A 17,576-nucleotide genomic window follows, 5' to 3' on the forward strand; every position below is an offset into this window, starting at 1 on the left:
GAAACATTCGTATTTTTCTGTATAACGTCAGTGTATGGATATTTACGAAGTAAGTTTATCTCGTATTATGGGCAGGAAATAGGAATTTTGACAAACAAGAGCAAGCTTTAAAGCTTACATTACGATTCATTTCAATTATTTTATGGGTAATGATAGTTTCAAATGAAAAAGAAAATTCTTTAACTTTTATCACGTTAACTTTTTACTTACTTACGTTGTTAAACGGATTTCGTATTACCAATTTTATATTAATTTCAGCCTAATGTTCAACAAGTATAAGTTGCAAATCGAAAACAATCCCCAAGAATAATAGAAAGTAGCGACGTTGACATATTATCGTATGGTAAGCTTGCTTCTGATTTTGAAGAAGCTGAACTTTCACTCGAATCTGCTGAATAATATACTTAGAAAAGATCAATTACTACAGTCACATAATAATCATTCGCGCATTAATCATTTCAACGCAAAGATGAATTCCATACAAACGATTTAGACAAAACGTAGAGCCCATCAGCCACCGAATCAACGCGAACTACATCAAAAACCTCTCAGCCATTTGCAGACGCCTGGAAACTCATCGAGGAAGAGACGAGCACGAAACGAAGATAACCACGAGCAGAGAAAAACCTTCCTGAGTATTTTAAAGAACGAACGTCTAGGAGGACGAGAAAACGAATACTTTCCGCCGCGTAACTGGCGTGTTTCCTTCGATGGGAAATCCGTGAAAAGTCACGATTGAATTATCCTACTGTGCCGCTACGACAGAGCAGTCGATGTAGCGGTGTGCTGTGAAGGACGACGAAGAAAAGGAGAGAGAGAGACTAGGAGGAGGGGATGGAGGAAACAGCCGGGTTGCTGGCTGGCTGGCTGACACGGGGTGGAAAGGAAAACGAGAGAAAATAAAATACATACCCGGCCATTGGCGCGACTTCGTTTCGTACATTTTATTCGAGCCAATTGGATTTATTTATGCGGGCGGTTGCCAGTCTATGGTGTGGGGGCGGGGGAGGTTGAAATGTCGCCGCTAGAACGTGCAGCCGGTAAAGCAGTTTCGCTTCTTTTCCACCCCCACCACGCCCTTTTGCTGTCCAGGATCGCACGCTTTATTGTATATTTAATTCCACGTTGTTTATCTCCGTCCTGTTTCGAGGCTTCGTATTGCCGCAGCCTCATGCAGATATTTCAACGGGGTGAACGTCGTTAAGTGGAACGAGCCGAAGGGTGGCCCGGAAGAGACGAAATCCTCTACGAGACTCGCCGTTATTGCTCCACGAATTCCGATAACGATTTACGCGTGAAAACGATTTCTATGTGATTCGTTATTTTGGAACGAACGAATGTAGGTCGATGTACCTTAGCGTGGTTCCTTTTAGATAGCTCAGAGGTAACGTTATCACTATGATCGAGTTAAAAAGTATTCTTTTCTCGTTTTTTGAGATGATTTGTCGACGATAGTGAATTTAATACAGTTTTGCAAAAGCAGCTAGGAATTTCATATTGGATTGGATGTAACTGTTGCGTAATATTGCAAAGGGGATGGCTGCTAAACACATATCCTTCCATGATATAATATCGATATTTTACAACAGAATATAGCAGTTCATAGAACATTTTCAAAAGTTAAATGGTTACCATCGCCATCCATATGATTTTACATTACGTAATTGAACATTAATCGCGTACCTGAACAATAAAATTGAGAACAGAACAATTTTATTTGTAAAAACCCCAATCTTTTTGGAGCAAAAGGGAGGTTGGAAAGACACAGTACAAATAATCTATAGGTATACATGCGTATGTTCCATCTTACACAATAATAGCTTGATATTAATCACGAACGAAGCAAACAAGGCACACTTCTAACGGCACTCCGGTGCATCGAGTGGGAAAAAAGCTAGAACGGCTTTAATAAATCGCATTGCTACTCTCTGGAAGGTCCGTACCGGCAAGAAAAGTCAACGACTATAATTCGACCTCACCGAAAGAAAGGGCATGCCACAAGAAGGGAGAAGGCGGGGTACTGGCTTACTTCCGGTTCGTCTATTCGCGTCACCATCCGGCACGAGCTGCATTCTCACGCTCATTTGCATAGCCGGCTACACATCAATATTCAGGGAGGCCGGAAAACGGGCCCGTTTTGCATACTGGACCCCCCGCTCGTGTCATTTCTTCTTTCGTTGGGATCCCGGTGGGGCATCGCGACTTCCATCCTGAGAAAAAGAATCGGTACCGAAAGGATTCGACCAACCTCGATAAGCCGATCAATTGATATTTAAACGTGTCTTCGATCGACCGTGAATCGTGAATGACACGATATTTATAATTTAATCAAAACGACTTTTCGCGAGGTCATGGAAAAATTTTATGAAAGATTCTTCCCGCTATTAAGCGTTGGAGCATACGAAATGATATGTCTTTAAAATTTGAATTTGATAGCAGGAAGCTAATGTAACATTATATAACATAATTTATTAAATTTTATGCTTCTTTTGTAGCGAACCACATAAAGAAGAAATTTATTACACACGAGGAATATTAAATGTTAAGAAGATTTATAGTAAAAGTATGAAAACTTCATCGTTGGTCGTTATGAATAATCCGAATGTTCGTGTGATTTTCTTACGAGATTTTTCTTCCTTCTTTATGAGATTAAATTTATAAATAGTGATACGAAAATTGCTGAAAGTATGAATGTTACACTCGAGGAGGTGACCCGATTGACTTCACCTCGTAGATCGAAGATTTTAATCAGAAAATGCCAATTAACTGCATGTATAGTAAAGTGTTTAATTTTGAGAAGAATGATACTTCAATAAATTATATCAAATAGTAAATATAGCGGGAGTTCCTTTAGAAACTTGCGTAAATATTTTTACGATTTTATACTTTTTATTCAATTACAGATTAAGCATAGAATTTTATAATCCTAACATTTTAGTATTTTAATAAATTTGTTATTACTTGTACAATCTTCGATTCTTTGCCCATTATTCATTGCGAAATATTTATGTCTAAGAATTATGTCTAAGAATATACACCGGATAAAAGTATTTTTTGCATTTCATATGTAAACTATATCAAATCCTGCAGCTATGTAGCACGACGAACTTCATTTTTAGCAAACATACCTTTAATCCATCCAACATCTTGACCCAAAAACTCGCTTCCGTTTCCCCATCCGCAACCTTGCTCACTAAATCCCCCTTTAACAACATTCCTATCCCATCTCTCCTTTTCATCCCAAAAAAGAATTACCATAATCAAAGAATCCTACCATCTATACCCTACATCTTCAAAATTCTTTCTCACATAAACATCCTGCCCGAATCTCATCGACATTGATCATCAATCAACGAATAAGAATCATCAAACGAGGCACCTTCGAATACCATCCATGGTTCCTTATCGTACTAAAGGTCTCCCCATGTTTCTTTCTTTACACGTCTTTCTACCCCTCTTTTTGCACCTTTCTGCTGCCCCTGTGTTCGTTTAGCTCGCGATGAATTATTATACAACAATAGATAGAGCGGACGCTGTCGCGTTGCACACATATACAGGGTGTCCGGGAATCACAAGTGAGTGAAAAAAGTGAGAAAAAGTAAGTGGAAAATGTAAAGTAAAGTTCTTGTTTGTTAGGCTTCGTCTTCGTGCAGAACAATTTTACGTCGACAACGTGAAACAACAATTTTACAATTTCCGTCGAGTATACATGTATTAATTCTTTTCAACTTGACAAATTTTATTTCTGCTCGTGTTTATATTACATTGCTATAATACTTTCAGTTGCTCAGTGCTATAAGTCTCTCCTATCGTATTTGACTGGAACGATTTCGTAAATATCTCTCTGGTTTAATATCTGATAAATATCTCTGGTTTAATAAAACCAACGTAGACCGAATTTCGTAAAGTAAAAACTTAATTTCACAATCGACGCACGTGTACCGAGCAGATTATCGAAATCGCTGTTCTCGAAAACGAAGCACCATATGCAAAAATTCTATCCAACATTTTCGACCTATTTTTTTTTCATCATAAATTACCTCTTGCTGTACCTTCTTCAATTGCTATACGCCCTGTACATATACGCGAGCATACACACGCGCTTGTAAACTTGTCTGCCGAGGAAGGAGGGCGGGTTGCGTAATTTAAATAATTCAGAAATGACCCTGACCCCAGTTAGGCCGCGGGCTGACCTGCAGAGCCGGCGATTACAATCACAATGCGGCGTCGAGTTCTCAGGGTAAGACAGGTAGCACGGCGTGCCCGCATACATTAGATCGAGCGAGGCATCTACCGTGCGTGCACACGCGGACAAACTCGCGTCCGTGTCCCTGCACGCGTGATTTTATGCACGAGAAGCGCTAACAGCATGAACGGGTGAGTCCGCGTTGTTGGCCCATAAAAGAGGGTCCAACTCTTTTTCCAAAGCCAGCTCCAGAAGCTGGCACACATTTAACCGGACCGGGCGAATTAGCATAACGACGTCGTACGATATTTCGTTGCGGGTTTGCCACTGAAAATCCCACGGTGAGGACGGATATCTTTTTCCTTGGCTACGATCGAGACGATCCGAACGAATGCTCGTTGGAGGAACGGTCGCATGGAAATTCGTGAGAAGTCGTGGATCGGACGGATCGACGTTTGCGGATCGGCGCACAAAGTGGGTCGCGGTACGCTCCAAGGGATCGCATGGAAATTCGTGAGAAGTACCCGGGTACAGAGGAGAGTTGAAGGATTGTCGGATGAATGGACGAGTCACGGTTTCGCTGATTTACTTCGTGAATTATTAATTGGAAGATCGTGCATTGTGACATGGATCCGTAACGATCGCTATGAACGTTCCGTGCTACGGTTTGCTATCGTTTGAAGATCTTGAAACGGTTTAACGGAAGAAAAATTCTATGTTTGATCGTCGAGATGTATCTTTTGTGCAGATGAAAAAGGTTCAACTGCGACTGCACCATATTTCCAGGAAGTAATTATTCTGAGACGTCAAGAGAAATTTGTCGAACAGGAAGTATCGATTTGATGATGTAAATGAAAGAAGTTTATGGAAGATGAACCAAGTTTTTCTGAAGCGATTTTCTTAAAATGTTAAGATATAGCGTCTTGTAAACAGAATGCATCGATTTGATGAGATTGACGAAGAAAACTCGTAAAAGATAGACGGAATTTTCTTAAGATGAGCGTGTTTCGTATAAAGAATGATTACTAATTCGTTAAAATCTTTATGATCACTCTTTCACAAGGTTCCAAGTATTTTACATGACCATCGTCGATCAAACGATTTTAATAGAAATTCTAAAATCATCTTCGATACAGATCCGTAGAAAATCGCAAGAATTAATACCGCAAAGAACAACTTTAAACTCAGTGTAGACATACAACCAACGAATCATTTCCTCTTATCCAAGAACAAGGCTAGTCGACGATAACACTTATAGAAGATGAATCAAGCCTACATTATCTGCAGTACATTATACAGAAAAAGCTTAATTACTTTAGTAAATTCGAATAAAATAATTATTAAATCGAGAAAAAAGAGAAGGATAATATTAATATATTCTTCTGCGATATTTAGAAAGTTTTTTAACATGGGTAGCAACCAAAAGATCCTATCGAAACCTATCATCCGACCGATACATATATCGAAACCATCAGAAATCCTCTTCAATAGAGATCCCTAAATCGCAAGAACCAACAGCGCAGAGAGCGACTTTAAACCGATTTTAGACGTATAACCACGAAATCACCAGCCACCCCATTTCCTCTTCTCTAAGAACAATGGCGATTTGGTACCTCCGGTACAGCGTAGCGTATACCGTTTCACGTGATCGATGGCAATCGAACATCGGGAGGATGGATCCGCGAGGATAGAAATTTGCATCCACGATGCTGGAAACCAAACACTCGAAGGGTTGAAGGCTGGCATGCAGATGAGCCGACGTAGCCGCCCTCGAAAGCGGATGTTGGCAGTCTGCAGCTAGGTAGACAATGGGCCAGTGCCATTATGTCCGTCGAATCCTAAAACCCCATAGAGTCGTTCTTCTCTGTCTATTATCCCGCTGGTGGCAGGCCACATTGTGTATCCGGTCTGCTACGGGACCCCGGCTATTGTCGGCCCACCTAATTATTCGCAAATCTTCCGCTCGTTGCCAGTACATATCCCGCCACCCTCTCTGTCTCTCTTTCTCTCTTTCCTTCTACTAGTTTAGTCTCTCTTCTATGAGCTGGCTCTCAGCATCGCGAAATTCCGTCTTTGGCCCAGGGGCTCGTTGTTCACCGTGTAATTCAGCTCTAGTTCGAACTGGCTTGGATTACGAGCGATCATCTAGGAGAGTGAGAAAGAGTGAGAAAGAGAGAAAGAGAGAGGGATTTCGCGTCTTGCCTCTCGACGTAGCCGCAATTAAATCGTGGGACCCCCCATTCTTCGAATCCGGTTCCGACCGATCTGATACGAGATGGCAGCGTTTAACGCGCCGATCGCGTTTCAGACCCTGTTCCTTTATACTTTTTCGTCTTTTTTTGTTCAGTTTAGGTGAGTTGTGAAGTCAATTTGCTGTTGGACCAGTGTTACGGTTGCACGGTACAATTTATGCAAGTATGCGTGTAGACCTGTATCTTGTGTTTTGCAAGCTATTTGCGCGTTTATAAAATTAATTGATTCGAGGAAGTGATAAGAGAGGTATGTTAATCATTAGATCGAACGATGTAGGCCCGATATTTTATGTGCACGGATTTTTAATGGAATCGTACGATACTTTTGTGCGCGATCGTTTTGTGGAATTATCAAGACATACGTGTATGTAATATAAAGTATAGACATGCAGCCGTGCTCGTAAGTATTAGGACTGGTTAATCTGATATTAAAAGTAGCATAACTAGTTAATCTCATACGGATAATTCATCCAGATTACTAACTAAACGAAAAATCGGTCTGAATTATGTATTCATTTATAAAATGTACGAGGCCAAGGAATGAGAAACGCAATAAGACGTTTAATAATGAAAATTCTAAAATTTATCAGCGATCGAACGAAAATTATATAAATATTTTTATAATTACTCTAATTATTATGAGAAGAAATGTAATTCTAAAGTATATACTCGATGGGTTTGTTTTATATATTTTACGATTCCAAACGAAATAATGTCGAAGATTTTAATAAGTCAATTTTTTCTAAGTCTTCTAATTACTTACGAACGATGGTACGTATGTAGATAAAAATATTGCACTTTTTGAACAAAGTAAGTGTAAGTAATATTTGACATGCATCTCTGTGTACTCACCTCAGGATCTGTTGAGTAAGGCCGATTGAAAGCGTAGAGGGGTGCTAGTTTCTCGTAGAGATTTATGCGATCATATAGAGACTTGAAAGGATTCTTGGTGCTGAAGAAATCCAGATCGATGTCTAAAATATATGGTGTATTTCGTTCGGGCAGATATTGACGCAAAGCAGAACTAACTGCGGTAAAATCATCTTTCTGAAACATAAAAGTTTCGACTTTGTTAAAATTATATTGACGCTTCTACTATCCTGACCTTTATCGAATAGAAAAAATGTTAAAAAAGATTCGCGTCTTCAAAACGATATTTAAAACTATCTACAAGAGGATCAAAATATTTGCCGAGGAAAAGATTTCTATTATTCCTATTATGTTCAAGATTTTTCATCGGTGCTCTTATATTTAAAATATTTCTTTAAAAATAGAATACATTTCATCTACAACATCTTATAACACTTAATGAAAACACTTTATATAATGATATATGAAGCATTTTATAATTAAATTATACAAATATTTTGTTACATTCATTTTATTCATAAGAAATATTTTATAACACTTAATAAAAATACATTATATCATCACATTATACCAAATATATTATACTTAATTTTTTCTATATCTTATAAAAACATTCATTTACAACCGTTTTATTCGTAGAGAATATTTGCGCACAATCTAACAAATCCACCATTTCATTTTTTCTTATTCTCCAAAAAAGAAAATACGAAAGAAAAAGTACTATAAATCGAGAAGCATTCGAATCGATCACAAACGATCCAACCACTATCCATCACACGCTCGACCCTTATTTTGCAACTCATTGATCGCAATTTCGAAAGCCGGCATTTCTTTCCCGCAGGGGAGGCAGAGACTCTAGGCCGGACCAGACGGGTTGGATATTGTTCGAAACGAGGCTAAACGCTGGCCATCGTTGCAAAAAGAGGGGTGGGCTTTTTGTGACGCGCAAAAAACAATGACTGCACTCGAATTAATCCTGTTAGAATTGATACTCGTCCCGGCACCGGGATCGCAATTTGCATGCGTTCACAACAATGAAACGCGAGCGGCGCTCGCTGCCATGCTCCGCGGAGGGGTTGCGAATGTCGATCGAGGGGGTGGAGGTTTCGAAAGCAAAGCCAACAACGATCACTATGGTCAGCGGCTCTCAAACGTTTAATACGGGACCTTCGATAGGCCGGCTGTCGTGTTTTTCCTACTGCTGTCTCGAGTGATCGCGTAATGAAATTTAATTACCGTCCCCGTTTTTTTCTTTCCTTCTTTTTTTTTTCGCTTCGATCCTCGCGCCAAACCTGTGGATGAAACTGATCAGAACCGGTACAATGCAATTTTATCAAGCGCGACAGGGATGACGCTATTTAAAAAGAATTTAGAGCATTGACTTGATTTTTTTTAATATTATTCTGATTAAATATCGAGTTATTATGAAGTATTTGTGACGATTTATCGAATATTTATAAGCGTGCAAATATGTGTACGTACTTGGATGACACAAGTTGTTCTTAAAATTTGCTATAGATTTTTGTTTTTATGAGATGCGATGTGAACCGTATGTTAATTGTATGTTTACATATTTAATTTTTCTTTTAGCTGTTTTATTTATGTATTATAAGTTAATGTATGAACTGTTCGGAAGTCACATTGGCCAGTCGTATAAATTAAAAGTAGAGGATAGCGATGATGTTATGAAAATTATTTCATTAACTTTAAAATTTATTATTATTTATGCCACTTCCTTATGATGAATAAATTTATGCAAATAGGTTGTCTTTTTCTTGGAAACTGTACATTAATTATGTTCTTGTGCAACGAAATCCAGAAATATACAAAGAGTAGAGATAAATTTCGTTTCTGTCAAGTAAATATACATATAAACATATAAAAATCAAAGTTCCCTCATACACCAATATTAATCGTTCGATCTTTGAAGGATTAAACGCTAATTATATACTGTGATGCTAAAAATAAACACTTGTTAGAAAACGTAATTGATCAGTTTGATTTCCGACTGGTTTACATATTAACGACTTCAATCAGTTGAACACGTCTCGCTTGAAATTTTGTAACGTGAAATAGTAAATATTTTAGCTACATGTTAAGTGAAATTGAAAATTTAATCCACTTTTACGAATCAGAATATACTATTTTCCGATTCAGGCAATATTTTACTTCCTCACATATTCATAGACATTTATATTCAAATTTATTATATATTCACTGTTTGTAATTTCAGATTGAAATAATAATTAACAATATGGAATATAAAACAATTTAACGTTAAGTTGCTACCAAGTATCAAAATATCAGATAATATTTCATTGCAATTGTATTTATTGATCTACGAATTTTATTACCTAACACAAACGCAGCACACCGTAATTAAGACCCTAAAGAGAAATTAATACCGAATATGTTCAAACGCAAGCATACGCGATTACTATTGTGAATAATAAACAAATTAATCTGTCGTTTTCAACAGTCTAAAACGCCCGAGTACATGAGAACTACCCGCTAATTTAACGAATTTCATTTATTCTTTGGAAAATATTCTACCACATACCGTTGACAAAAGATTAGAGAAAACAACCCTTACAAATCAAACCTTTCAAAAACCCACTCCAAACCAACAAAGAGTCACTCTATTCTTTGGCAAATTTTTTCCCAAAAGTTCCTGCTAAAAAAAAGCCAAGTGTTCCCTGCAAAAATGCGAAAAGCATGCACAGCGAAACCGCATTGGGCAAACATTAGAAGCACGCTGCAGAATGGTCGGTCCTCCGTATGCGCATTTATTTGCATTCGCCTAACATCAGCTTTTTGGTTGCCCTTCGCTCCTTCTCCTTGCAGCAGAGAACAAGTTGGAAAGAGAAAGGATAAGACGAAGAAGAAGAAAGAGGAACGTCCGGACTATTTTAGCAGAAGAGAGACCGATTGAAAAAGGTGTGTTCGTTTCTTCTTTCTTTCTCTTTTCCTCTTCTATTTTTTCCTTCTTTTTTTTTTTTTTGCTCTGCTTGTCCTCGTGACAAAGCACCGTTCTTTTACGCTGAACTACCAAAGCTCTTTCTGACTGAAACCCGTTTCCCGTTTATGCGAACCGAACCGGCCAGGGTGTTCCTGACTGGGATCGAGGAAGGACAAAGGACTCTTACGGAATCCCCGTTGCGCTTAAACCAACAGCTCTGGCACAACACGCGTAGACATTTCTGTGACGTTCGCACAGGAAAGAGAGAGGCCAGTGTACGATCTTTAAATATTCTTGTTATATCGGTTTCCTTGCTTCCTTCGTTTTCGACATGCGAGAAACCTGTTAAGTTTGGTTTTTATTTTAGCTTGGTTTGGTCTTTGAATTTCAGTCGTTTTATATTCTTGTTTGTTCTAGGTTTTATATTTGGTCGTTTATCGTTGATACAGTAAAATCTCGATTATTACGACGGTCTTGTAAATTCGAACGAATATTATTAATGAAATTTTATAAGTCATACGTAGGTTACAAGCCATAGGCATCGATAAATACGCTCGAATGTTAACAAGTCTGGCAATAGAACAGATTAAATCTTACAAATTATAAATTTTCTGATTATACAATTCGATGAACAATTATACAATGATTTACCAATAGCATTAGTTGGTAAATTATTGCGCGACGGGGAATAGAGTATCGATTAACATAATTATTAACTGATTGAAGGAAGACTTGGAGATGGTACATACATTGTAAGAAACATTGGAAACAAGAATAGAATCATAAAAAGATAATTATATTTTGTTCCTATTTAATATTAATATTTATAATATAACTTTAAACAAGTGATTTTCTCTTCTATGCAAGTAAACTTCTGTAGTTTACGAAACTCGAAATCGAAAGTTTTTGCGTCATTTGGAAAAAAGAAAAAGAAATGGTCGAAGTGTTTTGTATTTCAAGGCCGCGTATCGTGCACCTCATCTCAATATCTATCGCGTTGAATTTTGAGTAGCGAAGATGACACAGTGACATTTATATCGATTACTCTACGACGTCTCTACCATTTTACGATTTTATATTTTCAAAATACAACCTACACGATCTAAACTAAAACGTACAGCATCTATTCTAAAAATACAATTTACAAATAAACATCAACCTAACTCACCAAAATTTAAGCCAAGCTTAAAAATCGGATCCGCGGTCAAAAACAAAGATCCCTCGATCAACATCGTCTGCCCGTGTCATAAAACACCCACGTGGCGTAAAAACCGCGTGAAATCATCTTCCACGAGAAGAGAAACGCAAAACACGGCAGAAAAAAAGAAACGAAAGAAATAGAACGACAGGGGAAAAAGATCGGGCAAACAATCGTGGAACGCGAGCGTAACGCGAGCAGAGGCGTCGAGACGAGTCATTCGGGGAATTAGGCAAAAGAGCCGCGGCCTCGCGAGTGCTCGTGAAAGCGCAACGAGGCCGGCGACAACGTGCCACTTCGGGTCAAGACAATGCGCCGATTTGCATACGGCTCTGCTCGGCTTAATTGCGCTCGTGGCGCGCTGTCGCGATAGACGGCCGTCTGTTCGCTTAATGCGCGTAGAAATGCCTTCTTCGACTTCGCCACGCGTTCCTCTTCAACGATTCGCGTGCTCGCGAATGGTCCCCATGCCACACGGCCGAAAATATCTGCCGAAATCGAACCGACGGATTATCGCGTTATTGCACTTACCAGAGAGTGCAACGGCCTCCCTTGGATTCCAAGCGAGAACCACGTAAAATTAGCAGCTTCTCCACTCGTGGACCACACTTCTTCAAATCGTCTCGATGAACGAGTTTTGCGTTGGGTTTCAAGTGAGGAAAAAAAAAAAAAAAAGAAAAGGAAAAGCAAGAAGAATATATAAGGGCCGCAGGAGAGGAAAGTGATAAATATATTGTTATCGTTTTTCCGATGTTAATGTCGCTTTATGAATTAACAGGAGAATCCTAATACGCGACATGCTGTTGGTTGAGGCACGAAGAAATCGATTTTGGCTTTTTCATGCTTTTTTTTATAGGCAATAGTAACTATGCTCTTTGCAATGAGACAAACTTCAAGTTTCTTTGAAACTTAATGAAAGTAGAGAATTGTTCGTTGCGATAATTTCAATTGCGAAACATTTGTAATTGGTTGCACGAGCTTGGCTGCTCAAAACTATCGTGGACTACGTCTCCTGGTCGGTCTTAAACGACATGCGTAACATAGCTGAAAACGAAACAGATCTCTCTTCTGGAGTGCATAACATTAAGCTTTTTTGCACGCTAAAGTTGTTAATCTTTTTTTACCGGAGTACGTCACATATGCGCTGCTCGCAAGCCACGTTGATTAACTCCATAAACCAAGAGGCAAAGAAATCTGTTGAATGTCACAATTTTTAAAGAACTTCCTAGGAACTTGTATTTATTTATATCATTTTCTTGCGACAAAGAAGCTTCTGAAAGTGAATATGTAATCCGTATCTCCCAGAAGATCGAGGTTAATCGCGTATACAGATAATAAGATTCAGAAACTTACAAAAAGTGGAGTTGACCAGTTTCAGCTTCCCAGAGACTGACATATATGTCAGAGAATATTACATATATGTAATATTCTCTAGTAAAAAAAAACAGGATAACGCGCGAGAAGTTTGAAATTAGGCGCTAAAAAGCACTCGTATGAATTTCTATTGGTGTCTCGCAGGGCTACGCATATATCGAACGATTGGCGGTGCCCACGTGAGACACGGGCTGGATTGTTAAAGGGATAATTCCCGACAAACGAGTAATACTTGGAACAGGGAAACGGGGCGTCCACGTATCTGCCCGGCTTATACGTCGAAATCATTAAGCGCGCGATTGCGCAACAGCTGTAATCCCCTATCTTTGTCACGCGATTTTTCATTTGCATCGGTGCCTCGCCGTGGCTGTTATCTCGCCGCCACGCACAAGCGTGACGAGCATCGCCAGCGCTGTTCTGCAAATACGTAGTATGTGTTCGATTCTAATGACTCACTAGATAGAGTTAAGCAATTCTGACCGCGATGTATCATCGCGAAGAAACAAAGAAAAAGCTGCTCGGCCTGACTACGATAACAATTTCCCTGTGGGTCGTATCTTCTTTGCGTTGTCGTATGACTTTGTTACACCGTTTTGATGAGTAATCTATTGTAATTTGAAATAATAGAGATAATGATAATAATGTCAATGGTAGTGGTAAGGTAGCATGAGTCATAGATATGTTTGGTAACATTGTAGAATTCGTTAATTGTAGAATAATGGATTCCCTGGAAAAAGAGTGTAAGCATGACTGTATGATACTTCTGTCGATGGTGTAATAAATAGATAATTGTTGCCTGTTGATGTCAATTTCAAATATGACAAATGTTCTAGAGGACTAATGTGATTTCAACACATTAATCTACGATTGCAGATGATAGATTTGAGTAGGGCCAAGTAGAACATAATGTAATAAATACATAATTGTTCTCTGTTGGTGTCAATTTCAAGTATAAGGAATATTCTAGAAAAGTAATGGGTTTTGAAGAAGAGATAGCTGTAGATTATGTGTTTGGATAGGTACAAGTGGAACATAATTTTGATTAAGTTAATTAAATTCAACACTTCATAGGAAAACTGGGTCGTTGACAATCTGACGAGACAAATTTCTTTGAATTTCTTTGCTAGAATTTTTATTTTTAATATTCAATAAAGCTGCAAACATTTAAACATCGATAAAATCGTATATTGATACGATTCTATAATTCATCGAGAACGCGGACAAGTATCCCAGACATTTTTTAGATTTTTGGAAGCTCGGAATAATAAAACAATTGATATAAACGATCCAGTTCGCCTGCGAAAGGTTAAATTCCACGCACTGCACTTTAGCCCCTTAGTGATCCAAATCACACGAGACATTCCGTCGCATAGCGGTTCATTCTCGATAAATGATTTTCAAAAAATATACATTACTGGATTATATCTTCATACTTTTATAACCAAGTTGAAACACGTATTAAGATATTAATGTTCTTTTATAACATTTCTAACGTACGACTGATGCATTAAATTATATATTTTAAATTATGTTTCACTTCTTCTTATTCTTTAATTAATTTATTCTTGGAAATTTATCGAACTGAAAATGAAATTGTCATCGATACCTTTGTACGAATATTCGAGCGGAACGAAACTTCTAGTTATATAAACTCAGACAAAAGATCGATATAAAATTATCTATTCTAAACACGTGCTAAAAATATATTTACAAAACAACTTGTAGAACACAGCTGCAAAATCATATCTATAACGTAGATATGAAATACGAAATTGTTATCTCTCGTAAAGTATCGATTATATTAACGAAATTAGAATTAAGCAGAGAATCGCGAAATGAAAACGAGCTTTATTCCATTCTAATATAACTCTAATATTCTAATATAAACTGCGCAAGGAAGTTAACAGCTCGCCAACAGATATTTATTGAGAACAAAGGTGGGGAGTGATCTAGATCGCGGCCTCGCGATTTGGTTCAAAGATCACTCGCGCGTCTTAAATCACAGAGGAGGCCGACGAACATCTGCACGGTGGAATTCGAAGATTGCGCAAAGCGTGAAGAGCTTCTATCAACGTTAAACTGGGACAGGGAAGAAGAGAAAAATTAATCACGGCGCTTCAAAGAAGCACTCATTGCCGCGCTCGCGATACTCCATGTCTTCAATTCAAGAAAGCGCTAGATTCATCGCGAAATGACGTTTTAATGATCGGTTGATTAAACGACACAATTCCTGGAATTTGTTGCAATGTGTTTCTTGGAAATTAGAAATCTTAGCTATAAAAAGAAACAACGATTTATCGATCTGGATCTATATTTTTACATTTTCTTTAAAAACTCAGAAATATGTTAATGTGTATAGGCAATTAGAAATGTATTTGGGATGCTCATAATTTTATTTAAATATATTAAAATATATTCATTTGAGTATTTTCATAGCCGAAAATTATGTAATCGTGGAAATTGTTATTTTATTTATTGGAAATTTCCTGGACTATTTTATACGATATGTCGAAATTAAAATTGCGATACCTAGACGAAATTAAAAAATCTTTATTAAGTAATATTCCTTAATAGAAAGCGAACGAATGCTCAGTGAAAAAATATAAGTTACACACGTAATCTTGGAAAGCCTAACGTTTTGTAAAACTAAAATGCAAATTTCGAGCGCTAAATACAGCATAGTTATCGTTAGAATAACTATCGCTGAAAGTACTGTTATCTAAACTAGACTAACAATTCTCAGTTTATAGTAACAAACAAGTCTTATTTGAGTGAAACAAGGTACACACGTTCTCATTTTAACACAATTTCACTTCCTTGTGCATTCTTATTAATATTTATAACTACATATTATAATATACGTATAATAATAACTAAGATGTTAATTATTCAAGAGTTGGTCTACAATTTACCCTATAGCATAAGTAATATCAAACCCTGTTCTACCTACATTAACAAATTTTAGATTTTAAGCGTTTATTTTTAATTCAGTTGTAAACTGGAATCCTCGCGAAATGTCGAAACAAAACGCAACCTATCGATGCCACGATTGAAACTCGAGGAACCACGAACATATCTTCTAAAACTGTATTGCATCTTTTCTATAATCTATCTTCACGATTGTATTAATAAAAAATAATTCTGAAACAATTTCCACCAATAAAAAGCAGCTAAAAGTCAATAAAGTATTCACGTTACACCTTGTCCTTTCGAAGTAAGTACAGACGAAGCATTAAACATTAAATACTGGAAAAAAAACATACAGATTGGGAACAAATCGATCGACAAAGGGGTAGCATGATCCGCCCTCTTTGAATCATGTAAATCGCGAGGAACAATAGATGGACTGAAGAAAAGACCGAGGTGTGACATGTGCGCGCGAAATTCGAATTCCCGCGCGTCTCCTCGTACAGCGCTGGTATTGTTTTAATTAACACACCGTGAATTCTCGCTGGCTATTCGTAGAACTAATTCGCCTTGTGCGAGAACAATACGTCACGATCGACGTTGCATCTGCCACGCGATAGGTCGCACGCAGACGTCGCCTCGCACACGGCCGGTCGTTGATTGCAAAAATGGAATGCCATGCCGGCTGGTCTGTGCACGCGAAACACCCCAGAAATATTAAAAAGGGCGTTGAAATACAGTCCCGCGCCAACGAATCTGTCGACGAGTTTCAAGAACAAAAACCACTCCATCCTGTGAATTAAAATTCTAGGGAGGCGGGGTCGGTTCTCAGCAACAGAGATTCTATCTTCCAAATAGTCGTCAGTTTCTTTTTTTCTAATTGTTATCAAGATATTAATATATTTCCCTGGTGTTTTTATTAATGTAATCTTACTGATTGAAAGAAACGCCGAAAGGATATCATTGTCGTGGTATTTTGAGAGAAAAAACATGATTTCTATAAGTGGGAAACTGGGCCACGATAGAAGTCGATTTTTAGTAACACAGATCTAACTGAAACATTGAAATTACTTATTTTATACAGATCTAGATACTTGTTATATAATTAATAGCATAGAATTGTCACATTCCGCAATGAGTATCATACTTTCTCTCATATTGTTCGATCATCGTCTTCTTATACAACTTGAATTCCAATCACATTATTTCTCTGAATAATATTCTAATTCTATAGAAGCTACAAGGCAACAATGACTAATCTATGGAATTAGCATTTAATGCTTCAACAAAATCAAAAGTCTGCGATAACAGATCCGAACTTTTATGAATGTAAAAAATTAGACGAGTGAAAATTGAGCAAAGTTTTGTTTAATTTTCGAAGCATTATAATACGTGGTTTACTTTGAGTATTTTGTATATTCTTATACATTATATCTTTACATTTAGGTATATTTAAATTCCACACAAATGTATAAATATCTACGACGTAAGTATGATAAATGAGCTGCGAATATTTATGCAAATTCGTAACTTTGTGAGTATACCTAATTTAAAAAATAAAACGCGCGTAAACAACTCTTTTACTTATTAACTGTAACAAATGCTTATATTGAATATTTTATGTATTTTTGTGTGTTATATGCATCTTGTAAATTTTTGTATCTTCGAATTTTTCATGAATAACATCCGCGATCTAATTACAATGAATTATTGCCTCGTCCCCAGCAGGTTAAAGAAGCAATGCTCGGAGCAAGAATTCACGGTTTGAACATCTCGAGCGCTGAATGGTGGCTGAGATCCAGCAAGAAACCGAACGTACAAACGGCCGTG

General features: G+C 37.6%; 1 protein-coding gene across 1 annotated transcript in view; it reads right to left on the bottom strand.

Annotated features, from left to right (window-relative positions):
- LOC122569001 (UPF0489 protein C5orf22 homolog) overlaps positions 1-17,576 on the bottom strand; it is a 466,219-nt gene that overhangs the window by 306,651 nt on the left and 141,992 nt on the right. The window contains exon 3 of the mRNA XM_043729435.1: positions 7,291-7,485. Within this exon, the coding sequence (XP_043585370.1) occupies positions 7,291-7,485 (195 nt within the window). The remainder of the gene's footprint in view (positions 1-7,290; positions 7,486-17,576) is intronic.

This window comes from Bombus pyrosoma, linkage group LG7, assembly GCF_014825855.1.
Source record: "Bombus pyrosoma isolate SC7728 linkage group LG7, ASM1482585v1, whole genome shotgun sequence".
In the NCBI taxonomy this organism is placed as follows: Eukaryota; Metazoa; Arthropoda; class Insecta; order Hymenoptera; family Apidae; genus Bombus; species Bombus pyrosoma.